The sequence below is a fragment of the Drosophila yakuba genome, chromosome 3L, assembly GCF_016746365.2.
Source record: "Drosophila yakuba strain Tai18E2 chromosome 3L, Prin_Dyak_Tai18E2_2.1, whole genome shotgun sequence".
Taxonomy (NCBI): Eukaryota; Metazoa; Arthropoda; class Insecta; order Diptera; family Drosophilidae; genus Drosophila; species Drosophila yakuba.
In genome coordinates, this window is record NC_052529.2 from 15,299,577 (window position 1) to 15,324,916 (window position 25,340).

General features: G+C 44.5%; 6 protein-coding genes across 12 annotated transcripts; 3 read left to right on the forward strand and 3 right to left on the reverse strand.

The window, feature by feature from the left end:
• Positions 1-545: 545 nt before the first annotated feature.
• LOC6534173 lies at positions 546-3,238 on the forward strand. The gene is made up of 7 exons (XM_002094821.4): positions 546-1,159; positions 1,218-1,375; positions 1,512-1,656; positions 1,719-2,126; positions 2,379-2,655; positions 2,720-2,826; positions 2,880-3,238. The coding sequence occupies exons 1-7, from the start codon at positions 646-648 to the stop codon at positions 3,173-3,175; spliced, it is 1,905 nt and encodes a 634-aa protein (XP_002094857.1). The 5' UTR covers positions 546-645; the 3' UTR covers positions 3,176-3,238.
• A 230-nt stretch (positions 3,239-3,468) lies between these two features.
• On the forward strand, positions 3,469-14,458 carry LOC6534174 (centrosomal protein of 135 kDa). 3 transcript variants are annotated; one of them, XM_039374220.1, is made up of 13 exons: positions 3,469-3,704; positions 3,765-3,839; positions 4,189-4,315; positions 4,382-4,534; positions 4,594-5,989; positions 6,061-6,271; positions 6,331-6,446; positions 12,797-12,922; positions 13,060-13,213; positions 13,269-13,393; positions 13,510-13,777; positions 13,847-13,889; positions 13,945-14,117. In XM_039374220.1, exons 1-13 carry the CDS (start codon positions 3,606-3,608, stop codon positions 13,974-13,976), a joined length of 2,925 nt encoding a protein of 974 aa, XP_039230154.1. In that variant the 5' UTR covers positions 3,469-3,605; the 3' UTR covers positions 13,977-14,117. The 3 variants fall into 3 exon arrangements, with proteins under 3 accessions (XP_039230154.1, XP_015050491.1, XP_002094858.1); XM_015195005.2 differs by lacking the exon at positions 13,847-13,889 and adding an exon at positions 14,193-14,458 and having other exon boundaries at positions 3,470-3,704; positions 13,945-14,130; XM_002094822.3 differs by lacking the exon at positions 13,847-13,889 and adding an exon at positions 14,193-14,458 and having other exon boundaries at positions 3,471-3,704; positions 13,287-13,393; positions 13,945-14,130.
• Positions 6,564-12,467, reverse strand: LOC6534175. Of its 3 annotated transcripts, XM_002094823.4 has the most exons (5): positions 11,823-12,467; positions 9,378-9,815; positions 7,794-8,131; positions 6,973-7,642; positions 6,564-6,720 (listed from the first exon to the last, which is right to left on the reverse strand). In XM_002094823.4, the coding sequence occupies exons 2-5, from the start codon at positions 9,806-9,808 to the stop codon at positions 6,696-6,698; spliced, it is 1,464 nt and encodes a 487-aa protein (XP_002094859.2). In that variant the 5' UTR covers positions 9,809-9,815; positions 11,823-12,467; the 3' UTR covers positions 6,564-6,695. The 3 variants fall into 3 exon arrangements, with proteins under 3 accessions (XP_002094859.2, XP_039230158.1, XP_015050492.1); XM_039374224.2 differs by having other exon boundaries at positions 6,564-7,642; positions 11,991-12,467; XM_015195006.3 differs by having other exon boundaries at positions 6,564-7,642.
• Positions 8,290-9,060, forward strand: LOC26536196 (E3 ubiquitin-protein ligase RNF185). The gene has a single exon (XM_015195007.3). It carries the CDS (start codon positions 8,380-8,382, stop codon positions 8,872-8,874), a length of 495 nt encoding a protein of 164 aa, XP_015050493.1. The 5' UTR covers positions 8,290-8,379; the 3' UTR covers positions 8,875-9,060.
• LOC6534176 lies at positions 14,364-17,737 on the reverse strand. Of its 3 annotated transcripts, XM_039374222.2 has the most exons (4): positions 17,629-17,734; positions 17,092-17,571; positions 14,848-17,028; positions 14,364-14,696 (listed from the first exon to the last, which is right to left on the reverse strand). In XM_039374222.2, the coding sequence occupies exons 1-4, from the start codon at positions 17,648-17,650 to the stop codon at positions 14,527-14,529; spliced, it is 2,853 nt and encodes a 950-aa protein (XP_039230156.1). In that variant the 5' UTR covers positions 17,651-17,734; the 3' UTR covers positions 14,364-14,526. The 3 variants fall into 3 exon arrangements, with proteins under 3 accessions (XP_039230156.1, XP_039230155.1, XP_039230157.1); XM_039374221.2 differs by having other exon boundaries at positions 14,848-17,571; XM_039374223.1 differs by having other exon boundaries at positions 14,619-14,709; positions 14,848-17,571; positions 17,629-17,737.
• A 121-nt stretch (positions 17,738-17,858) lies between these two features.
• Positions 17,859-23,586, reverse strand: LOC6534177 (FK506-binding protein 5). Its single transcript, XM_002094825.4, has 6 exons — positions 23,131-23,586; positions 22,680-22,964; positions 22,244-22,609; positions 21,427-21,757; positions 20,208-21,018; positions 17,859-20,144 (listed from the first exon to the last, which is right to left on the reverse strand). The coding sequence occupies exons 2-6, from the start codon at positions 22,958-22,960 to the stop codon at positions 18,181-18,183; spliced, it is 3,753 nt and encodes a 1,250-aa protein (XP_002094861.2). The 5' UTR covers positions 22,961-22,964; positions 23,131-23,586; the 3' UTR covers positions 17,859-18,180.
• Positions 23,587-25,340: the final 1,754 nt, after the last annotated feature.

The following is a 25,340-nucleotide window of genomic DNA, read 5'->3' on the forward strand; positions in this document are numbered from 1 at the left end:
TTTTTTCGAACATAAACTATTGGAAGACAATTGTTTTAAAAATAAACTAAAGCTTTTTGTCACCACGAAAAGTGTTTTTTGAAAAATGAAAACAATATGTTCTATTTTTACGGACAGTTCCATCAATACTCAGTGCTATTGACTTTTTGGCAACTGATCTAAAGTTTTAGGGCATTACTTGCCTGATTTCCAAAATTGTTGCCAAAAATTTGTAGGGACTATATGTACATACATAATCCCTTATCTGCTGAGAACTATATGTTTAAAGAGCACCACAGAGTGAACTTCAGTGTAGTTTTCTGCTTGTTGACGCAATTAGCAGAGATAGGCAGAGAATTAATCAAACGCTGATGGTACTCGAGAATAATAATGGACACTAGCCCATACGGATTCGGATTCAGAGGCGGGATGCGGATTCAGATGCCGGCTGGCGTTGTCAGACAGCGGCCCGTGCTCAACAAAAATAGACGGGGCATACATTTGGGCTTGCTTGCGGCGGCGATGAGAAGCGATGGCTGGCGGCCAATTGAATCGAGGCGGACCGCAAGTCTTAGACCAAGAACAATGCGCATTCTTCATTGTTCGTTCAATTGAGCAACGTGCTCTGGCTAATTTTGCACTCGGCATAACATAAGCCCAGCGAATATGAATCAGTCGGCGGGGGTCCACAAAAAGAAGCCAAGGATTCGCAATCGCCAGCGAAACAAGATCAACCAGGTGCAGCAGGATCATGCGGAATCTCCCGATGCTCCAGATGCTCCATTCAAAAGTAATGGCTCCCAAGCAGCAACTGTTATACAAAGTGAACTTCCAGTTGGAAACCACTTACCAAATGGAAACCCACTGCTTGAATTATTATCACGAAATGGTGAAGTGGAAAATCCGCAAGAGATCGATACAATCCGGCTAATACAGCAACTGTTACGTAGGAAATTATTGGCCAAAAATAGTGTCGTGCCATCCAGTGAAAATAAGCCACCCACCGATCAAGTCAAAATAGTTACCCAACCAAAGGAAATCAAAAGTGAAGAGAAGAAACCAAAGATTTCAACTGCTTCAGTAACTCCAAAAACCAAAACGGAATCCAAGGCATCCGTACTTTCAAAGGAAGAGGAAATAAATGACCTGCTCAAATGCCTGGGCAGTAAATTGCCAAAGGGTTCGTAATAAAAAAAATAATTAAGATTCAAAATAACTAATATATGGTAACTGTGCAGGAGCTGGTGAATCCCCAGCAGCGGCGTTGTTCAGCAATCTTGGAAAGCTCTTCAGCCAAGCGCCGCCCAGCGACGTGGAGTCATCCGATGAGGAGGTGGAGGAGTATGTGGAGTACATCTATAAGCCAAGGCAATACTTCATGGCCTCGTTGTGCAATGTGGGTAGAATTCTTAACAAACTGTACTTATGTACATATATATTTACAATATGTTTTTGTATCAATATTTGATATGATTTTTAAGTGCTGTTTGCATTTAAATTTTAATAAGCCTTTTATCTTACTCGCTCAATAGTTCTGCAAGTCGGATCTGTGTGCTCAGAATCGGATACCCTGCTCCCGCTGCGGACTGAGCTACTACTGCAGCAGTGGCCACATGAAAGACGACCAGGAGCACCGCCAGCTGTGCTACGCCCTGCGCCAGACGGTGGATCGCAATGGTGAGTGCCTTTCGGCGATTCATAAATCACGCTAATTGCCAATTTTTGGTGGGCGGATGCAGGTCACGAGATGTTCTACAAGTGCGGCGACTTCAGTGACGAGCAGTTCCGTTCCTACCGCATCGTGTGCATTCGCCAGGTGGAGAAGGAGATGAATCGTCAGCTCACCGCAACGGAACGGGAGTTGCTTCTATTCCCTCTGATTTGTGCTGAGTCCAAGTGCCGGGAGCACCGCTTTAAACGTCTATCCATGTGCGGAGGTTGTGGCGAGGTGGCCTTCTGCAAGGATAAGCTGGAGCACCGCGGCAAGGAGCACGCCAAGTGGTGTGGATCCTATCAAATTTTCAAAGCCTTCATCATGTTTCAGGAAAAGTTCGGACGTATGGAGCCTTCTCTGCCCAACAAGATCCTTAGAGAGCTGCCCATGACTTGCTCCAACACCAGACAGATGATGAAGAAGCTGAACTTCAGTAAGTATACATATACATTATTTATAATATTGGATATTATGTAGCATTCCAGTCAAAAATCTTTCGATAGAGTTTATTAAAGTAAGATACTCTATAATTGAAACTTAGGCGTGCTATAGAAACCGAATTTGAATCTAGTAAATCAAGATAGAGGTTTTTAGATCCTTAGCTGGAAGAAGCTAGGTTTTTTCAAATTAAATGAATAACTATTAACTATTTAAAAATGTAATTCCCATATTTATCTTTCAATAGATGTTACCAATGAGTGCGAGTACGCAGCGCTTACCCAGGTGTCCACTGGGCCATTGACTGCCTGGTTTGCCCTAAAACTTTGCGAGCGGCTAAGAAACTGCGAGGAGATGACCCTTCACTTGATTGGAGCGGAGATCGAATTCGAGGCGGATATGCTACAGAAATGGGAGCTCTTCCTGCTCCACATAACACCAACGGTTAAGACGCTGAATGTGGTTTTTGTTGGACCTGAACTGAATCCTAACAACATATCGTTTGAACAGCTAAAGAAAATCAAGTGAGTCGCTCTCCTTTTTTTTAGTAGTTAAAGAAATATTATTAAAGTTAACAATCCAATTTAGATGCTGTCGTTCCTGCCGAAAAGCTCAGAGAACTGTTAACTATCATTTTGAGAATAGTTTATACCACAATTACTGCGGAGAAGCGAGCTTTCTTAAGCCAAATTTGAGTAAGTTAACTCAAATTTAGTTGAAACCAATACTAATTATTACAAATTCATAGTTTGCTTCTTCAACTGTGGCCTATACCGATCCACTGGATTCGCTCTGGAGGATACTTGGCCAGAAACCATTCAAGCCGCACTCAATTTGAACTGCCCCATTGTAGTTACTTCATATACGAAGTACGAGGCGCCTTTGGATATGGTACAATTTATCAACCAATCGAATAGGCACTTAAATGTCGTTATGCCACCAACTGTAAATCCATTTACCTCGGAAAAGCCAGAACGTAATTTTATATCAGATAATGAGGCTCCTTTTATGTTTAAGAACTTCTATTGTTTTGTTGTTGACTAATCGTAGATCCACACTGTTTAGTTTATGTTTTTTAATAAACACACCAATTTCGACCAATTCTAATTTGTACGAGTTCAATTATTTACCAAAGCCGGGTACAATGTTACATAAGCTTAACAAATTATATCCTCTATATCATTTGTTTTTTATGAATAGAAGAAATTAAATATAACATAACTAAGTTTTAAATTGAGATGTTCGTTAACTTCGATAACAAAATACTGAACTATTTTTTTCGATGGTTTTTTTTTTGTCTAGCAAGGATGGTCACATTGTAGCTAGTGTTAGAGTCGATAACCGATAAATATCGACTGGAGTCCGGTTTTGTTTTGATTTGATTGAATAGCATTGTGTTTATTGCGCATTTTCTAAAATTTAGGGCATTTAGAAGAATAACTAGGAATTTTGTAGTTGCTATTAGTGTTTTTCCATGAATATCAACGATGGCGACTTTAAGGACCTTCGCTGCAAACTGGACATCATGGGTTTCACACAGACGCTGCCCGTTTTGGCCATTCCTCTGGTTCAGGTAACATTCTTCCCTGTTGGTATCAAATTTTTGTAATAATCCGGGCCCTTTATGTTGTAGGCTATTTTCGGGGACCTAATCAAGACCACAGAATGTCTGCGGGATACCAAGAAAAAGGTGGCCGAGCTGCTGGAGGTAGGTAAACCAAAAGTAGCGCAAGACTTTTTAATTCCTCGATCATATATGTGTAACTATAATATAAGTACATATGACTATTTCTTAATGAAGAAATTGATATTTTCCAACACAAATTTAGCTGTCACATAAATAGGATGTAATTGCAAGGATCCCTTGATTCTTATTCTTATATCCGCAAAATATGCTTCACAAATGCCAAACTATTCTCCTTAATCCTTAAAATATGAGCTGAAATACCTTCAAGGATATTAGCACGTTGGCTGTTTAAACTTACGTTCTTCCTCATATGTTGTGGTTTTTAATTGGTTGCTAAGCAATCCTTGTGTTGTGGCTTTCGTTTCGGCAGGAAAAGACCTGTTGGGAGCTGGGCGTCGAACCCTACAAGTGTGACAACTCTCGCCTGCTGGCCGAGTGCAATGAACTGCATCTCCAGTTCTTGAGGGACAGGGAGGACTACGAGCTGCGCCTGTGTGGTATGTTCCAATCGATTTTAGTTTAATTTCTAACTACATATGGATGGTCCTTTAACACTTTTGCAGAGTCCGAGCGGAAGATCCGAAATCTGGAGTCGGACAAGCAGCACTTGCAAAGCCACAATGATGGGCTTCAATGCCAACTGGACGCTTTGCTCACCAAGCAAATGGTTTCAACCGTCACTAACAAAAAGTCGCAGGCTGGCATTGGTCGACAGAGTAGGTCTTAGAAAGATATTTAACCAGAAATTAGTTGATTAACGTTTTCTGCTTTCCAGCCAAAAAACCCTTCATAAGCACAGTGCGTTCGGGCAATGTGCTGCCAACTGTACTGGGCACCAGCTCCACTGCTCTAAAATGCACAAAATGCAATGCTGGGGTATTCCAGAAGACCACCACAACCACCAAAGATGGTGTGACAGTGACGCAAACCAGTGGCCAGGAGGAGCTAGACAAGATGCAGAACGATCTTACGGCAGCCAGAGAGCAACTGGAGTTCTTCAAACGCAAAGTGGAGGCCAGAAATCGGGAGATTCGCCGCTTAAACGACATGCTAGCAGGAGGAAGGCCTCCAGCAGCTTTGGCCAAGGATTGCTGTTACAAGGATGTGGGCGCCCTCTCCCAGGACATCGATCTGTTGCAACGCGAGAAGAGCGATTTGATGTTGCAAGTTCGCGAATTCCAGGACAAGATGCACGATGCCATGCAGCGGGCTTTGAGCTCCGAGGAGGACAAAATAAAGCTTCAAACACAGCTGGAGGAACTAAAGGAGGCTGCTTTGCAAGTGGAACATCAGGCCAATGCGGAGATTGATGCCAAGGAACTGGAACTTAGGCAACTGCAGTTGGAGCTTAAGAAGAAGGGCAGGGATCACCGACTGGCCGGTGGCTTTGCTTCTAACCAAAGTGACAAGCATAATCTTAATGAACGTTTGAATGTTTTGACTCGTCGTGAAGAGGAACTGGAGGCCACCAATGAAAAGCATAAAAAGAAACTTCAGAAAATGCAAGCCAAGATTTTGGAGCTGCAAAAGGAGCTCAAAGATCAGAATAAACATTCCAACGTCACTCTGGATGAAGAGAAAATACGCCTGTCATCTGAGAGGGACTTCTTCCAGAAGGAGTACTTGCGCCTGATGAGCAAGTCCGGATCCGAGTCAGAGATCGCCTTCTTGCACGCCCAAATCAAATCCAAGGACGAGGAGTTAAGGGCCCTGCGATCTGAATTGTTCCCTGGAGGAAAGCTGCAGTTTTCACCACTGAAGAGTGTACAGTATGAGACACTGCCACCAGCCACTGCTTCATCCAGTGCTTCCACCGCCAATAGCAGTCGCAGTGACTGCGTCCAGGCGGCCATTGCAAGGGTGGAGCGAGAACGCGACTGTGCCAGGTCCGAGCTTGAACGGGTTCGCTGCGAGCGGGATACCCTGCGGGAGAAGCAACTGTGCACTGTTCAACTTCACGCCGAGGAGCTGCAGGCGCTGCGCGTGCGCAACGAAGAGCTCAATGACCGCCTGCGGCAGATGGAGCGGGATAATCGGGAACTTAACTCGGCTCGCGTGCCAACTGAAACGAATCTGGTGCTGCTTAAGGACGATTTGGTTCAGATGCGGCAGCGTGTGGCCGCCATGCAAAGCGAAATTGATAAGCTTAAGGACGAAAATGGTCAAATAACGTGAGTAATTAAGTGTAATTCTGCTTAGTAAGCGATCATAGATTCTAATCTTTTATAAATTTGTCATGCAGCATGCTCAACGATCAAAATGAACGCATCATAGCGGATTATCAGAGTAAGCTTATGGTTGCCGAACGTCAACGACAGTCGGCGGATGTTCGGGCAAGCACCTTGGACTCCAGCCGGGAAACCAATCGCAGCGAGGTCACTCAACTCCGCATGGACATAGGAGCTCTGCGGCAGACTTACATATCCCTAGAACACGAAAAGGATACACTGCTGGTAACTTAAATTTATCCTATTTTCTAGATATTTTAACCATATTTTGTCTGCTTTTCTAGCATCAATTGGATACTAAAACGGAGCGGGCATACAAACTGGAGTATGAGCTAAAGGATTGCAAAGAAAAGCGAAATGCTCTAGAGCAGAATGTGAAGGATCTCGAGGATCAAGTGCGGTAAGTGCGATAACTATTTCATTTATTATGCTTGTATTTTAGAAAAAGTTCACAAAGTGTTGTAGAATAATTAACCTATTCACTACAACATTTTCCTATAAAAATGAAAGAGTTTTGTTTGTTTTTTTCTAAACTATATTGTTAGTCTTTCAAATAGTTTTATTTTCCTTATCGGGCTTTTCCTTAAATACAACTCGTACATTAGTCGATGTAATACATTAATGGCACTGTCTCTTCCTATCAAACACGTTAACCGAATATTTCTAAAAACCACCTAGAAGAGAATAAAATGGTTAATCGAATAACAAGTGATCGCATCGATCAAACAACACTGAGCATGCAACACAAAAACACAGGGTAATAGGGGAGATATGGAGAAAATTAGGTGAGCATGCGGGGAGGAAGAGTGTAGAAGTCATCACAACCAGACAGAAAATAGCTTGAAGATTGGGGATTCTAGTAGGTGGTTCCACCAAGGTGCAGATCATTGAGAAACTTCGAATTGAGTCGCTCGTTGGTTAAATACCTCGCCAGGCTGACACTCGGAGCGCTGCAGTTGCTCATGCCGCGTTGATCCGACTCCGTGGGCGTGTAACCCGGTCGGCAGACGCACTTGGCCCGACTGCCATGTGCCACGATCGAGGTGCCATTCGTGGCTTGTGATTTCAGTGGCTCCAGCCACTGACCCGCGCCGCAGGGTCCTCGTGTATACAGCTTGTGGCACTGCCCATTGATCTCCACCATGCCGGGCGTGGACTCGCATATGTTCTGTTCCTTGTCCGCTCCCTCCCCCGTGCACTGCTGATCCAGATTGGTGAGCACGCCGGAGCAACCGCACATGCCATTGTAGGAGATGCCATCGATGGATGGCCTGGCGGTGAAGTCAAAGATCACCACCTGATGTAGGGCACACGGGCCTTGAGATCCGATCCTGTAGCAAGAATCTTCCGCTGGGAAGTACAGACGATTCTTGCCACAAAAGTTGCGCACACAACTGGTTCCATTGACCAGGAACTCGTTGGGTCCACAGGGACCCCTTGTGTACAGGCGATAGCAGATGCCATCGCTCCAGGGCACATAGCCCTCCTTGCACTGGCACCGGGCACGAGGCAAGAGCTGCAGGGTACTACCAGTTGTCTCCTGGACCTCGTCGGGTATGCGAAAGATGTGGCCAGGTGGGCAGGGACCAGGAGTGTCTGAAAAATAGAAGAGCATTACATACGATTCAGGAAAAATGTATAGATATGTAGAACAGCACTTCCAAGGCGGTAATTGCAAAGCAACTGGTATTGCCTTCAAAAGTGTTGTTCTAAATGAAAGTTTGCCGCAATCCAAGGCCAATCCTACCCAGCTCGTAGCACATTTGATGCGGAGCATGATAGTGCGGCAGGTGCCGCTGGCAGTCGCATCGACCGCCGGGCAAGAAGATGTGACCCGGCGTCGAGCAGGGTCCTTTGGTGTAGTGCTCATAGCAGGACTCCTCCGCCGGATAGTAGAACGAGGACAACTCGCCCACATCCTCGCAGCGGCACTCGGCCAGTCCGTTCTCGTTTCGAACAAGGAGTTTTCCCCGGCTGCAGGGACCCTTGGCATGCCTCGCATAGCACTTGTTGTCCTTTGGCCAGAAGAGCATGTCCTCCGGACAATGCAGCGGTCGCTTGCAAGTTCCCCAACGGTTGCCGCTTCTGAAAAGGATTTGCCAGATACTTTAGTTAGCTTTGAAATATATACCATGCATATAAGGTGCACATTATCCGAATACTTTGATATGAATGATACCCTTGTAGTATAATAGTAATCTTATAAAACTTGTGTAGGAAAAGTGCGATAGATTATTTGATATCACAGGCACTGTTAAGATTACTTCATTTTGTTTTGGGACACGTAGACTGCGTCAAAATTGCCTGGGCTAAACACACACACATCGGAAACAATGTCGGTCGAGTCAATTGCAAAGGACACCAAGGATGAATCGTTCTACGAGTGTAACATATGTCTGGAGACCGCCCAGAATGCCGTGGTCAGCATGTGTGGCCACTTGTATTGCTGGCCATGTCTGCATCAGTGGCTAATGACGCAACCCAATCGCAAACTGTGTCCCGTGTGCAAGTCCGCTGTGGATAGAAACAAAGTCATACCGCTGTACGGACGCAATGACACAAGGCGGGAGGATCCGCGGGACAAGACTCCGCCGCGTCCAATTCCAAATCGCTCGGAACCCGTGGCGGAGGTTGGATTTGGTCGTGGTTTTCGCATGTCCTTTGATCTGAATTTCCCCTTTGGCTCCCTAACATCCTCTCTGAACTTGGGCGAGCCACGTAATGCTGCTCCTAATCGCGGCACACGGGTTTTGCCAGCCGAAGAACTCCTTTCCAAGTTCTTTCTCTACTTGGCCTTTATACTCATCGCTTGGCTGCTTTTCGCTTAGCAGCTTAAGAATGCGATCAAGATCAACCAGATGAAGTGCAAATCGTCGGGATGAAGTCGGTGCTTTTTAAATTATGTTTAGTGAAGTTTTCGGAGGATCTAATAGTCTAATAGTATCAATGTAGTATCGGTTGTCCCACAATGTAAAACAAAAACGAAAATAGTAAATATTTAATTGCACTGCGAACTAAACTGCATTTCGTGTTCTTGACACGACAGGTTTTGTTTTATTTACATAAAGCCAAACAGTTGATGTCGCAAAAGTAAAACTTGAAGTGAATGTCCATGTGTTCCTATAAAAGCGAGTTATTAAGGTAGAATGCTTCCGCAATTGCTGAAGTGCACCAGAACTTTCTCTAAACCTATGATTAATGTTGAAACCCGAGTTTCGCAATTGAAATCAAAAGTTGTGTACGAGAACCTTTGAACCTCTTGTAAGTGAAAATAGGAACATAAAAGTTGCTTCACTTTCTTTGCTTTAGCCAAGAACCGAACTCAACTCACCTCTTGACCTGATCCGGCACGGGTTGGAAGTACTCCTCGGGTTGGCAGGGTCCCCGCTCGTATAGCTTATAGCAGACATTGTCATGGAGCGGACTGAGTGCAGTTCCCGGAGGGCAGCGGCACTCGGCAGCCGGCAGATCCTTTCGCTTGGCACTCACTGCGGTGGGACTGAGCTCCATGGTCTCCGGACATGGATAGCCGAGGGTGAAAATCTTGAAGCACTTCTTCAGTGGCGCCCAGTACAGCAGCTGCCAGCCACCGGACATGCTGGCACACGGATTCTGTGCGGGATCACTCCACGGTGGGGGCACTATTCCGGCCGCCACCTGCTGCGGATGTTGGCCGGTGGTCAGTAGGAGCAGCAGGCAGGTGAGGATGGAGCTGCCCGCCTGCAGAGCAGCCCAGCAGATGAGCACTTTGCGACGCCTCATGGTGGGTCTGAAATCGAAGGTGATTGATAAGTAACCAATCAAGAAATGATTAAGTGTTGAACTTAATAAATCCCAATTTCTAGGTCGGCTTATATGCTAAACTCCATAGATCGGAAGTTTCCGCTTTGTGCTGCTTTATCAAAATGTTTTGATGCAAAGGTGTCATAAAATCATAACATTGTATTGAGTTGGACCATTATTAATCGATTTGTATAATCAATAATAGATTTGGGCATTTTTGAGGGTCATTTATAACGCATCGTTTGCGTGAAAATTAACCATTGACGTTTCGCACTGAAAGAGCAAATAACTCGAATTTAAGTCATTAAATTAAATTAAGTTCGAGCTGGAGGAGATGCTATTTTAAGATGTCGGGGGTGGAAGCTCCCATTAAAGCGGATGATGGATGACTTTTCCATTGTCGTCGCTGCTGTTTAAAAATCAATTCAACGCTGCAGCGGCGCAGGGTTTTAAAGCGGGTCCAATTCGAATTAGCCAACCCTTTGGGGCAACTGATTATCATGTTGGCCGGACCGCAGAGCAAAAAAAAAAAAAAACGAAATGAAAACTAAAAGGCCAAAAACCCAAAAGACTGAAAACCAGTAAACGGTTCGCGCGCGGTTAACCATGACCCAAATACCCATTTATCTTGACTTCTTTTCGCCTCAGCCGCCGGCCGCTGGTCAGAAATCTTCTGCTCTTCTGCTCCAAACTGGTGGCTACAATCGTCTTATGCAACCGGCCGCAGATGATGAAACATGTGGCAGCAACAACAGCCAGCGAAGCGATCGCCGCCGGACACGAAAGGTGCCACACTTGGGCGGTACGGGTTGCGTGATTTGCGGCCCGTTTTGGACCGCTCTGCTAGCTAAGCGGTTGCATTGGCAACTGGCGACTGGTTTTCCTTCTACGTCAGCGTTTTATTCTGGCTTTCTGGGGATTCTCCTCCGGCCCATTTACTCCACTCGAATTGGAACCTTTCGCAAGCTTGTTGTTAACACACAAACTGGATTTAATGTGATCACCTTTAAGCAAATCAATTGAGCCGCTCTAGGTGTTTCACCTTTAGCTTTGCAATCGCAGATCTGGTTGCCTTGCTCGATTTTTATGTGTTTATGATTTATCCTATGTAATGTTTGTTTGGGATTTATTTGAATAGTTTATTCTTTTTTTAACACACTGGATATTCTTTGTTTAACGTTTTCAAGAGTCTTTATTTAAACGATAGTTTGTTTTTGCTGTTGATCTAGGAATTTATAGGATTGAGGATTTCTTTAACTTTAAGATTTGATTTTAATTCGTAGTCTTCCGTCTTGTATTATTCATAACATTTATTAGATCTCGCAACTGGCTTGTTAACACACTAACTTGATTTATTTAGGGTTGCGTTATGAACCTAATTAAGGAAATTAATGAGCTCATATTTATCAATTATGACCCAAAGTTGTATTATACATTTGTTGGTTGCCTTTTTAGGCTTTTGATAAAGGTTTTTTTGTGGTTTTATATTGCTTTGCTTTTTTGGGCTTCCCTTCTATTGTTGGGCATTTGTTACTTTTTAATAAATGGCAGTTTTTTTATTGTTTAATATATTTTCAACTCCGCTGCTCCTTTTATTTGGCGTGTCCAGTTTTTTAACACGCTTTTGTATTGATTTACAAATATTGTTCAGCTTATTGATCTTTATGTTTATCTAGAGTATAAATAATACAAATTAATTAAAACTGATTTTATTTAGTACTACGTTCTGTTGCTTCACTGATTTAATACATAATGGATGTATTTTTGTTAATTCATTTCTTTATTATATGAATTTATCTGCTTCCCAAACTTGTTCTTTTTTATTTTATAAAAATAACAACACTTAGCACCAGATCAGGTAAAAATCTGTGCTTATATAGGATAACAATGGACTACTGAGAATTAACTCGAGCAAAGATTCTCGGTTTCCTCTTCCACATTGTATTTATTCTGGCTTTACGGGGACTATGCCGTCCCTCATTTGCGATCGCACCTTTTGCAACTTGGTTGGCTTAATGTCCAAACTGGTTGGTGAGGGCACAATTTGTTTTGATTTGGTTTCAGCAATCACGCACAATAACAAAAACACAAATATTCGCTACACTTTTTGAATTGAGACGGTTCCCTAGGACAGAACTGAACTGAAATAAACCAAACTGACCAAGCGATCGCGGCGTCCGTTCGCTTGGGCAGGTAACAAACGTCTGGGCCATGGTTTTGGCCATGTTTTACTGTGTAAGCCAGCTCTTGAGCAGCACGCTCTTGCCTTCCATATCCGCTCTTTGAAAGGTGAGGCCCAGTAGATGTGTGTGAACGTGCTAACCGCTTTGTCAGTGCCTCTCTTAGCCATCTTAGCCATCTCAGTTATAGCCAGCCATCTCAGCTCTGCGTTAGCGGCGGCAGTGACGGGTATTTGAACTTTGTTTAGCCTTAATGACTGACTGACGGACGGCGATGGATACGGCTTGGCTATAACGATGGCGATGGCGACTTTGACTGCCGTGTGTTCTTGAGCTTCTGGCCAAGTGCGGATGTGTGTGGCTACGTGCCTGGCATGGGTAGTTAGTGCTAGATACTCCTATCCACTCGTGCACTGAGCATGATTCATTGGTACTTTTATTCGGAAACAGTTTGAATTACATTCCTTTGCTAACTCATTTGAATCTGAAAGATGCACTAAACTATTAAGTTTTTTAAAAACCAAAAAGTACCTATCTTTCTTTTCACATATTCCCACTGTTGTTTGTTTAAAGTTATAAGGAATACCTAACTATCTATCACTTTCTATAACTTCCGTTCGACTTTGTATTTCTCCCTTTTTTTTTGGTAGTGCACCTATTTAATGACCCCCTCTTTATGGCCATCGGAAGAGGGTCAGGTTCTGGCAGACAGTGGCATTGATTGCGCTACGCCTTTAGCATTGATTCCAATTGATTTCCCCCTGTTTCCTCTGCTCCTCCATTACAGAAAACTGACCAACAGGAACCGGCAGCGCGACTCAGAACTGACGGAGACCTCCACGGAAAGTAAAACGCTGCGCCAGCAGATTGTGGCACTCAAAGCCAGTCGCGATGAGGCAATAGCAGAGAATCGGTGAGCAAAAAAGTCATTAGCGAGGTGAAGATATCATAGAACTGCTTCCGCGCTGGGGCAAATCTTTTTTCGCCCGATCATTAGGGTTTTTTTCTATGATTTACCCAATTTACACACATAATTTGTTTGCCCCACAGCCGGTTGATGGACAAATTGAGCGATGGCCAAGTGGAGGCCAGGACGTTGCAAAAGAAGCTGGAGGAATCCGAGAAGCAGGTGGCCAACATGAAGCAGCAGCTGCACAAGTACGTCCAGGAGGTCAAGAAGGCCGAGGATTTGCTCACCCAGAAGGTTGGTTGATTTCTATAATTAGTTCATAAGTCGTAGATCTCGAGTCGGCATACAGGTGTGCTCTCAATTCAAGGAAAAGGAGCGCGATGAGATGCTGGATCACTACCACTGTCTAACCCAAGGCCAAGCGACTCTGGAGGGTAATAACCAAAGTCTGGAGTGCGAGGCGGTTGAGTTCAGGTGAGTTTCAAAGCTGGAAGTTCTTGGAGAACAAAGAGATACCATTTTGATGTACAAGTACTATAATGTTTATAATTTACTTATCATATTACCAATTACTATCCATTTTTACGCAGGCGACAGATCTGCGAGCTGGAGTGCGAGGTGCGCAGCCTGAAGGATCAGCTGCACTGTCGCCAGTGCGCACTTGAGGATTTGGAGATGCAGCTGACCGCCGCCCGTGCCTCAGTGCGTTGTGTGGAAAGGGAGCTGGAGGACGCCCGCGATGAGATCCGTGTGCAGAAGGTGGATCTGGAGGCGCGCAAGGAGCTGTGCGATAAACTGGATGTGGAGAGGAGCAAGCTCAATGCGGAGCTGAATGAAGTGCATGACATTCGCAAAAAGGTGAGCTTCAGCTGCGCTGCCGATCAGTTTTCGTATCTCTAACCTAGCTAGAACAACACTCTGCTGTAGTCTACTACGCTTTCTAACAATCCTCTAACCATTAATTGCGCTTGTAAGTAGCTCCAATCTGTTCGCCATGCATTTGTACATAATTATATTCTCGGCAGCTGGAAAAACAATGCGAACAACTGCGCGATGAACTGCAGCAGAGTGCGGCTCTTAATCAGGTCACCACCGAAACCACTGATCTCATGCTCGGGCGTTTGCACAATGATCAGCAACGTCAGGAAGACGATGACATTAGGTCCAAAAACGAAATGGACCGACTGCAACGTCAGCTCCAGCAAACTTTGGTAAGTTTTTGCAGTGAAGACATACTACATACCATAATATTATTAATTCTCTTCCCCAAAAGGATCTGCTGCAGGAGGAGCGCGCCCGCTCCAGGCGCCAGGAGGAGTTGGCGGACAAGTTCGAGCAACAGGTGCGCGACCTGCGTCGCAATCTCGCCGATGATCGCTACAATCAGGCTAGAACACGTGAGGTTAGTCCGCGGGTGCCACCAAAGACTCTTTAATTGAAAGTATTTGTAACGTACGCTTCTTGTTTATTATGTTAACTCAAATTTAACGTTTGGCTGGGATATCGAAATTGTACAAATATAAGATTGTTAAAACTAAATAAAAATTTAATGCAATGACGGTCGCGGTTTCTGGGACTCTCAAGGACTCTCGCTGAATGAAGCCACCTTACTGCCGGCACATGTTGGCCAGGTTCATGTAGGTCTGGTACATGCAGGGACAGCCATTAAACGGAGGTATCCGCATTTGGTTGGTCTGTGGATGCGACTCCTCACAGCTGGCGTACTCATCCTCGTAGGCGGACTCATTGCAAGTGCGCTCCGCAGAGCTGCTGGATCCTACAAAGTTATACTATTATTTGATACTTAAGATACAATGTATTAGTATACTTCATAATAATTTCTTAATGGACAAGTCTACTTATAAGAGCTTAGAAATACATACATATTTCTGTTTTAAAGAAGACCATGGAATCCTCGTATAACTTACTGCAAGTGGAGTTCTCTTCCATATAATCCCCCTCATTGCCATGCTCTGCCGTGTGGTATTTAAGAGCACGCTCCCAATCGATTAGACTGCGACAACTTTCCTGCACAAGCTCCTCCTTGGTCAGGTCCCCTTTCTCGTCTTCAAAGGTCACCGTTCGCGTACGCTTTTCACAGACTGTATCCAAAACTGGCGCCTGTCTTGGCGAGGACATGCACGACCTCGGGCTATGCTGATTATTAATCTGTTCCGGATGCTTCACCACCTCTCCTTCATAGCGGACCCATTCAGGTCGAGCCTCCACACATCTCTGGGAAATGTGATCGGTACAGCTTGGACAATCCAACTGGGACGACTCGTCATCACTACGTAAACAATCGATATTTCCGGACATATTTTGAGTACACTGGTTCTTATAGTTTTCCTGACACTGTGAGCATTGTGAGCTATAACTCAACGATAGGGTTTCAATTGAATTATTTCTATGTGGACTGTTACTCCTGGAATTTGCCCCAGCTTGCGCAATCTGAGTATCGCACTCGTTCCTCGAAGTTATTGGTTGTCTATAGGATTGGGGTGGTGTTCTCGGACTGTATGAGGGAGTCTGAATGTGGTAGTCATCGTGAGATTGCTGCATTTCTCTTGGTGTTCTTGGACTAGCTTGCCTGCAATGCAACTCCTTATGGACATAATCGTAATCTAAGCCGGAAACCATTGACATCAAGGAAGAGTTTTGGACTTGAGATAGCGTTGGTGATGCAGGATTCACCTGCTCCCGAAAATGCTGTCGTTCTTGGTACACTTGACAGGCCTTATTCATCCTGATCTGTCTCTCTGTTTGCGTGGGACTCTCCCGACACGGAAACTCCGTCTGGGTGTTCTTGGCTTCTCTTGGCACTTGGCCAGCCGAAGGATGTTGAAGAGCTATCGAGACATAGCTGGTGGGCTTAGCTCTGCTGTGGGGTGAAACTGATCGCTGAACTGAAGGGGTTCCCATTTGCCTATCACGCCTTGCATCCTGCTCCACAAGCTTCTCGCAGTGCTCCCGCCTTTCCTGCCTTATGGCTTCACAATGATCGTCCTGTGATCTCAGGGGTTTGGATTGCTGGGCATGTGTGCGATTTGCAGTTGTAGCTTCACCTGTTCTTTGAAAGTTTCTTTCGAGATAGGGCGTAACTGCTCTTGGTTCATCTCTAAGGTGGGAGTTTCCCCAATCCTCTAAGCAGCCATCTTCATTGGTATAGGAAACCTTCTCCGCGCAGCACGGATAGGAACCACTATCTGGCGTTAAGTTGGAAGATCCCACATCGGCCACTTGGTAGTGGGCAGTTATTTCCTTGTAGTGTAGGCAATCATGTTGAGTTTCACCATCAAATGAATATGGGTGGCCATTCTCCGCATCCTGGTCCGCATTCTTTACCCTAGCTGAAACAGTATGAGTTGTGGTATCCATAGGTGTCATCATGACAGGCCTCTCGTACCTTTCCGACTTGATTTCCTTCTTCACTGTCATTCGTGTGTATGTGGGATTCGACTGCAGTGGTTTGCAGTTTTCTTGTTTATAGAGACTCAAATACTCTTGGTAATTTTGCGCCTTGGTTTCATCCGTAAGTTCCTCCGGGCAAAACTTGGATGGTTGAGCTTTGCTGGTGATTCCTTTCGAGTACAGTAAACTACTGTCGTTCGGTTTGGATTTTTTTTGTCCCTGGTCTTTGGATGACTCGAGCTCTTTCTTCTGTTCAATTTTGATTGGTTTTTCAGGTTTTCTTGCTTTATTACGAGCTGGTGAAGTAATGGAGTTAGCTTCCCTCTTAACATTACATTCCACCTTTTTATAATTTGTGGACTTGCCAATTCTAGCCGGATTTCTTTTATCCTTTCGCCCCTTGGGTGATAAAGAACGTTCGATGTCCGGCCGCCAGTTGCGGCAAAATGCCTCGGTATTCAGGTCCGTCGCCAATCTTCTGCAATTCTTACGCGGGAAGATGTTATAGGGTATGCCAAATTGTGCACCCTGAAGGGGTGACATCTCTCCATTGAGACCACCGCAGGCGCAGAACTGTTGAGGATACCCCATGTCGCAGTTGCCGGCGTAGTTGCAACAGTGGCAGTGACAAGTTCCATACATGTTCTGGTACACAGCTTGGTTGTTAAGCGCCCCATATCCACAGTCACAGCAGCAACCTCCACTGACTCTTTCAGCGGCACTCGGAGAATCACTCTGGACACCGACTGCGATGGTGCAACCTCCACTGACTCTTTCAGCGGCACTCGGAGAATCACTCTGGACACCGACTGCGACGGTGCGGCACTTGGGCCGCTGAGCACCGGATGCCGGAGTCCTATTGATGGACAGAGGACTCCCTTTAGCTTGATTTGCCTTGAAACTCTGGCTCCAAGTCATGTTTTTTACCTTCGCCTTCTCGGGACTCGCAGATCGGCTCATGGCGTCTTTGACTTCGAGGAAATGTTTGCGAAAGCGTCCCAATTTATACAACTCATTGCCGATCCTCTGGTTTAGGCTTTCCACCTTCTGGCGCGTTTGTTCGATTTTCTCAAAGGAAGATGAGCTCTCCGATTTCGGCTTTTTCGTGGCCGTGGAACCGGAAACCCCAACCAACGGACGGCGGTAGAGTTCCCTTACCTTCGTCTGCGTATTCCTAATGTAAGTCCGTTGGTGTCCCTCGATAGAGACTCGCTCCTGTCGTTTCAGTAAATAACTGGCACCTGTGAAATGTATATATAGGTATGTGTTTTTCAACAACTTTTAAATGGCTTGCCTACATTTACTGGCTTTGTTATCCATTGCCTTTTCTTAGGCGTGCTCGCAATTGAAATACACAGAAAATATAAATATATTCGTTTCGATTTCATTGGTATTTTGCTTTGATGTTTAAGGCTGTGCTCATTGATTTCAAGTTATACAAATGCTATTAATTTCTTATACAAAATGAATTAAGAGAATCAGCAACGATTCCAAACACACCACCCGCCCCAAAAGACAGAAAAACTGATGCTGTTTAGATTATTATTAATTTACGCACAATTTACACTAATAATTTCGTTTTATCTCTTAAAATTGACATGGATAATGTCGGGGATTTGGTACGCATTGACTGTAATGGGACATTATTGTATGTGTATTGCAAAAAATATGTAAGCTAAAAATCATAACGTTCAACAAGTCCTAATTAACTACAATAAACCTAAGTATTACAGTGATTCAACAGTTTTACAGACGTTTCTTCAAAAGAAAAAATACAAATACTATTGCAGGCCAAGATCAAAGGGATTGGATCGGCAACTGGAACTCGAACTGGGTTGCGTTGGGGCAAACTAAACTAATTCCTTCGACGACGCATATGTCTCTGAACACCCGGCACTGAATGAGCTGCTCGACAGGGGCGTGCTGACATCGCGACTTTCACCATTGAGCAAGTACACCGGCACGTGACTGGTCACCAGTTCCAGGTTGTGGGACGGCGAGAGTAACGCAGTGCTGTCTTCGTCCTCGGCCACGCGAATGGGAGCTGCAATCTCCAACTCGTTGCCCACCTCGGGCACCAAGTCCTGATCGAAATCGTAGGCGGGTTCTGGTGTCGGCAGATTGGCAACTGGCTCGACCAGCTGTTCATCTGGAGCCGGCTCTGGTTGAATAGAAGAGGTATCTAGTGCGGGATCTGCCTCAAACTCGAATGGGTAATCTATTAGCCACTGCTTCTTTTTCTTATTCTTTACATGCGTCCAAATGGGGCGCTTGAATCGCCGTCTTCGCTTTCGGCTTTTGCCATTCATTTTTGGCTTAATTAGCTTGTCCAACTGCTCGTGACCCAGTGACTCTTCCTCTTCCTGCTCCTGAGGCTGCTCCAGGGACTGTTCCTCTTCCTGCTCCAGTGAGTGTTCCTCTTCCTGCTCCAGTGACTGTTCCTCTTCCTGCTCCAGTGAGTCTTCCCCTTCCTGCTCCGAAGGCTGCTTCAGTGACTGTTCCTCTATCTCCGCCTGAGGCTGCTCTTCCAACAGCTGATGATCCTTTTCCTGTTGCTGATCTTCCACTAACTGCTCATTTGGAGTTTGATCTTCCACTAACTGCTCATTTGGAGATTGATCTTCCGCTTCCTGCTCATCCTCTTCTATCGGAGGTGGCTCCTTCTCTGCCAAGTTTATATTCTCAACATGAAGATGTGTTTCCTCCGGCGGTTGTTGATCCTCCAGCAGTTCTGCTTCTTCGTGCGCTTCTTGTTCGTCACCCATATGGTTATGCTTTTCCTCGTGGATCGCCAATTGATGTTGCTCTTGTAGCAGCTGCTCTTCCAGAAATTGTTGATGCTCCAGATCGAGCTCTCGTTCCTGCTCACTTGGCGCTACAGGAGCGTTGGGTTTCTCCGTTTTTTCTTCCTCGTTCAGTTGATATTGCGATGTTATAGTTTCTTGTTCCGGCAAATCATTTCCGTTTTCTAGCTCCTTTTTCACTTTTTTGTGTCGCTTTCCTTTAGGCTTCTGCTCCTTTCTTTGTTCCTCTAACTCTTTTTTGTGTCGCTTTCGTTTAGGCTTCTCCACCTTTTCTTGTTCCTCTAACTTTTTTTTGTGGCGCTTTCTTTTAGGCTTCTGCACCTTTCTTTGTTCCTCTAACTCTTGATCATTCATACAACATATACCATCTTGGACAGTAGGAGCTTCTTCAGCTCTGAGTGACCGTGTCCGGCTCTTGAGATTACAACGTTTCAGTCTTATTATAGGCAATTTATGTGGCGCAGATTTGCGAATGGTGTCGAGATCCTGCTCCAGTTGCTGTACCTCTATTTTCCGCTTTGCATTTGAGGCGCGAAGCTTCCGACATCGCTTTGTGGCCTGCTTAAGCATACTAAGCTTGTCATCATTATTTTGCAACTTATGGCTTACTCTTCGATTCTTTTTCTTCTTCTGATTATTCAACCTACGTCGTCGAATATTCTCACGCTGCAGGGTTAACAGGTGATTGTAGTAGCTCACTTCATCGCCCGCTGCCTTGGAGAAAAGGCGTCGACTGAAATCCGAATCAGCGTTTGAGTTATGGTGGTCAGTTGATGCACTTCGTATCTGGCAGGGACTACTCGAACTGTGGGTTGAAGCTGGCGGCGTGGGCAACGCCACTCTTTGTCCTCGTTGCGTGTTCCGGATGCGGGTGGGTGTGGCCGAGATCTTTGTGGGTGTGCTACTGGAGGCGTTGCTAGTGGTGGGCGTTAGCTGACTGGCAGCTTCATTCCTGGCTTTGATCTTGGCGTCCAGTTTGGCGAACATTTTCGCACTGGCCTTTCGGTGCTCTGCAAGGATATCAAATTTAGATTAATAATACTATATTTTTATATATGTTAATTTTTCATTACCCTCTTTCCATCGATATGAATCTGTGCCATTGGACGAAGATGGCTTGTACTGCTTAATGGATGGCTTTTTGGATGCCCCTGTCTTGGCGTTCGGAGTAGTCGCGCCCAAGTGCCGGGGACTGAAGGTAACCTGTTTCTTGAGCAGCGAGGACTCGCTACAGTTGCTGTTTTGACTAGAAGTTTGACGGCAGTGGTAAAGTGGAGTTCGTTGTCCGCTGGCATCGCTGGCATTGCTGCTTCGCGGGAAGAAGCCATGGCTGTGGGAGCCTGAGTATTGATCATCCTCCACCAGATCCGGCTCCTCGTCATCCAACGTTTGCACACACTGATCGACAAGATGTGGCGCCGTGGTGGACACCAAATGGAGACTATCCCGGCGGCAACTGTAGCTGTTCACAATCCGCGGCACTGTGTAGGTAGTGGGTGGAAGCACAGCTCTTTCGTAAGTCCGCAGGTTGCTGGGATATATTCGAGTAACGGGCACGGAGTCGTCCTCGCCGAGAATCGTTGTCGATGTCTGATTGGCCGAATCGTTTGAGTTGGAGTTCGAATTGATGCCATCCACGTTGGCAGGCACATTAAAGTTAACTGAAAACATCTCCACATCATCGTCAGAGTCGCGCAGCTCTACGATTTCTATTGAGTTGTCAATGCCGCTAAACAGAGCATTGGCCCTCTTGCACGGCTCCAACTGGCGAGCATTCTGGCAGAGATTCTGGAGGAAAACGGGCGGATGATTGTTAATTGATGATGTCGGCGTACCAGATATGTCCCACATCGGGCAGCTGTCCTCATCATCGGAGCTGAGAACCTGTGCAAAAGAAGTTCACAAAATTTATTAGAATATTCGTTCGAAATTAATGACCATTTAAAGAAGTGTTCTTGGGCACTCAGTTGAGGTTGAAGTCATTTTGGGACAGCGAAGAGGAGCCAGCTACTGCCCGTCACGCGACTAACTGCGCCGGCAGTGGCTTTTGCCCAACCCGCTTGTCCGAATCAGACCTTTTACTAAGACATCATAGTTAAGCCAATACGAGCAACACAGTGAAGCTAGCTTATAGTCATATTTGCTTTTTAGGAGAATATTGAAAGTTTATAAACTAAAATCCACGTTAAATTATGCAAAATAAGATCAAATATATAAACTACTTCACACTATTGCTAACTTTAGTTAATCTTTGAAAGAAGATTTGCATGAGAGTGAAAGTAGCAAACTAACCACTTCGTTGGACTGGGGCGGTCGATTGTCCACCTTGCTGACCACATGCAAACTGGTGCAACTGCTCATTCGCAGATGATTCAATATGGTGCGCGTGGCCGAATTCTGGTCCGTAAACTTTGGCAAGTAGTGGGCATAGACACTTTTTAGGGCCAGCGATCTTGAGGGTCGCATGAACTTTTCGGCGAACTCCACGATGCGCTCCTTGACTGACTCATCCGACACCAGGCGCTGCCAGTAGTAAAATATGAGTATGTATTCAATGTAGAGTTTATCTGGCAGTTCGGCTTGAATCATAACGCTGGGCATGGACCAGTGGGGAAAGAGGCGGCTGCAAAAGAAGGAAACGATTAGTAAACTGCGATAAAAAAAATATACGAAATGTTTTGGCACCCGATAAGCCAAAAACAACAAATTTAAAAGTTTAATTTTTTAAGGACAATGGAAAAGATTTTCAGGAGCAGTTAATAATTTCAAAGTGGTGCTAAATCTTAAATAATAATACGTTTTAATAATAGTTTTATTAATGTTCATCAATTAAACGTGATTTAAAAAACCCGTATGTTTGCTTTTTTAAAGAACATATGGCACAATTATCATGCGCCGAGTTTCACCGTTTCACGTTGAACTAATGGCTTGTCGGTTCTTTAATTGGCTCTTATAAACAAAGAAAAGAGAGATCTGTCGATAAGAAGTCGTAAACTATTTGATTGTACACTACATCTGACTCATTGCATGCGTAGATGCCATACAGGTGTAAATTAAATAGTAAATAGTTGCCAAATGTTTTCCATTTGAGTCGAACAAAACCACCTACCTGTACAGCATGGACAAAATGCTGGCTCTGTTGAAGAGCTTGGGTGCAGCGAGGAGAGTGCGCAGCACGTGCTCCCGGTGGACGCCGGCGCCACCATCTCCGTACTCCACATAGAGCTTCAGGCAGCTGTTGATCCGGTTGATGATGATCTCCTCCTTTTCCACCGGCTCTTGTGCGGAGCAGAGTTCGCAGGATATGTAGAAGCCAACAATGTTGCACATGCGTTGCCTGTATCCCTCGTCCCGCTGCAGCGCTCGACCCTGAACCATGGTGTGGATGACATCCGTGAGTCCGGTTAGGATTCGCGCCAACTTGCGGCACTTCAATGGCAAATACTGTGCCCGCTCGAACTCTTCCCGAATGGCGCTAAAAGGTTAATTGGGTTGTGTATTAGTGTGGAGTAACTGCTTCCATATGCATATGTATCTGTGCTTACCCCTCGTACTGCATGAGCAACCGGGCCATTCGCTTATCGAAGCTATCATCATTCAAAGCAGCAATGGCATCGTGAATCTTCCGTCGCGTCTCATTCAAATGGCCAAACTCAGGTTCCGGCTCTGGCTCCGTCTGCGAATCCGGTTCGTTGCTTTCCGGCTCCCGCCCCGGATCCGGCGATGTACACTCGGTATCATCGGCATTGGCCAAAGTGCTGACCTTGTCGTATTCGTCCAGCGTGCTGCCGCTGTTCCGCTTTCGGCTCCTGGCCGAGCAGCTCATGGTGCTACCAGCGAAAAGGAGAAAAACAGTTGAAATGAGGTATAAATGCAAATTGATGAAATCGAACAGGGTCAAAATAACTCGTTGTTGCAGTGAAAGTCGGAGCGCCACCTTCGCCCCTTCGCCCCGCCGACCTAAACGAATAAATGACCAAAAATTGAAAGACATACCAAAAATGGTGTATTTGTGCCAAGAAGAACGCTCTACACGGCCAATTTCGATGTGCCGCGGCAAGTCACTAACGCACTGCACACCTGAGCGGGTCCAAACATATTATCTTTGTAATATGTGCACTGTTTATATATACTTTTTGTATTTCGAGCAGGAGCAATACCGATTAAGAGCTTCGTCTGATGAATATTGCGTTCATGCGGTGCGCAGATGCCGTTAATCGCACATCGTGATTTCTCACTTTTCATGATGTGGTGCAGGACTCCGTAGCTCTTTGTTTTTCTCTTTGAATTAAACACTATCTGATTAGCCGGTATGTATGCTTTATTCTCATGTCTGATTCATGAGCTCGCCGCTGGTAATTATCGGAGTAATCAAGTGTCACTTTTAATGGTTTCATCTCAATGCGTAATTCAGGACAACGTGGAAACGAAGCAGCAGATGCCGTCTTTTTGGGCAGTGTTGGAGAGCGTCGTCCTGCTGCCGATACACCTACACGGATTCACGTATTTCACGCGATAATTATAATTTGATTTCTCATCGTTTTTATACACAAGCAAATTGCTAGAATGAATTTCACAAGATACCATTATAATTCTAGGATAATTTACACAAAAATTAGAATATATTAAATGTCATATTTAACAGTGTTTATTTTTAGATATGACTATCTATAATGAGTTTTCGTAATGAAACTACCAAATTCTTGGTTTTATTTCATCTTTATTTCGTCTTTTTAGTCTGTTTATTATTTTTATTATTATTATTTTTTAAGTTCCTTAAATCAGTATATGCTACTGTATAAACAGGAAATTTGAAATCCGAGAACAACACATATTTTTCTGTTACACAGCACTAACCAAGCTGTTAGTCCTCGGTATCTACTATCGATATTCGTATTAACTATCGAAACCAACCAAATCATTTATGTATTCCTTAAACATTTGCTGTAAACAATGTTATTCCTGTTATTTAATATCACTATTCTGTGAAACTAACAAAAGCGTGTTTAAAAAAATTCTCAAGATGTATCTTATTTCGATAGCGATAGAAGGGCGGAAAATTTAAAATTGATTACTAATCTTCAATTAAACTAACCCGACCTAACACGTAGAATTGCGTCAGTATCAGAAAATTTGATAAATTATTGACAAAATAATGCACTATATACACATACCTCAGGGAAATAAGTATATGTGTATGATTATTTTTACTGTTTATGAGCCTATATATATAATCGTAGCTTTTAATCTATTATTGGTATGCAATACTCTACTCTTGCCTTCTGTTCTTACAATGCAAATGCAAAATTCTTCTTTGCTCACAATTCGTAGCACCGCGATTTTTTTTCTTAGGAAATAAGTATATGTGAACACAAAAGCTTGTGCGCATTTGTCAATCAGCGTGTTATTTGGATCGAGTAAATTGGTGTTAATTGACTGTATTCTAAAGAAAATAAATTAATTACACAAAAATAATATGTAAGTAATCAATTAATCGCATGTAACACTATAAAAAATGCAGTTTTTTTCTAAGAATGCCTCGTGGAACACACTTGTCTGCCGAAGAGCGCGGTCTGATTATGGGTTTGAGCGAAAGTGGCGCCAAAATTTCTGAAATAGCTTCCAGAGTTTCGAGACATCCAAATACGGTTGCAAATTTCTTAAAAAACATGGAATCTTATGGAAAAGCCGAACGCAGTGGCAGACCCAGTACCATCGACGAGAGGTGCAAGCGCGAGATTAAGCGTCTAGCTGTTAACAAGCAAATGTCTTGTAACGACATTAAGCGCCATTTGAAGCTCAAAGTGTCTAGGAGACGGGTTCATCAGCTTTTGGCAGAAAATAAGACAGTTAAATATAGCTCTCGGGTGCCTGTACCAATGCTACTACCACGTCACATAAGCACACGTTTGTCATTTGCCGAAAAATACAAATTTTGGACCGAAGAATTCCGCAGTGTTATATTTTCGGATGAGAAAAAGTGGAATTTGGATGGCCCAGATGGGTGTCATAAGTATTGGCGTGATTTACGACATCCCCGAGAGACACGACACAAAAGGAACTTTGGCGGCGGATCACTGATGGTTTGGGCTGCTTTTGGATATGCAGGAAAGTCTCGCATTTGTTTTATTCCAACCAAAACAAACTCCGAGATATATACCCAGTTGCTGGAAGAAGAATTAATAGACTTTGCAACGGAGCTTTAC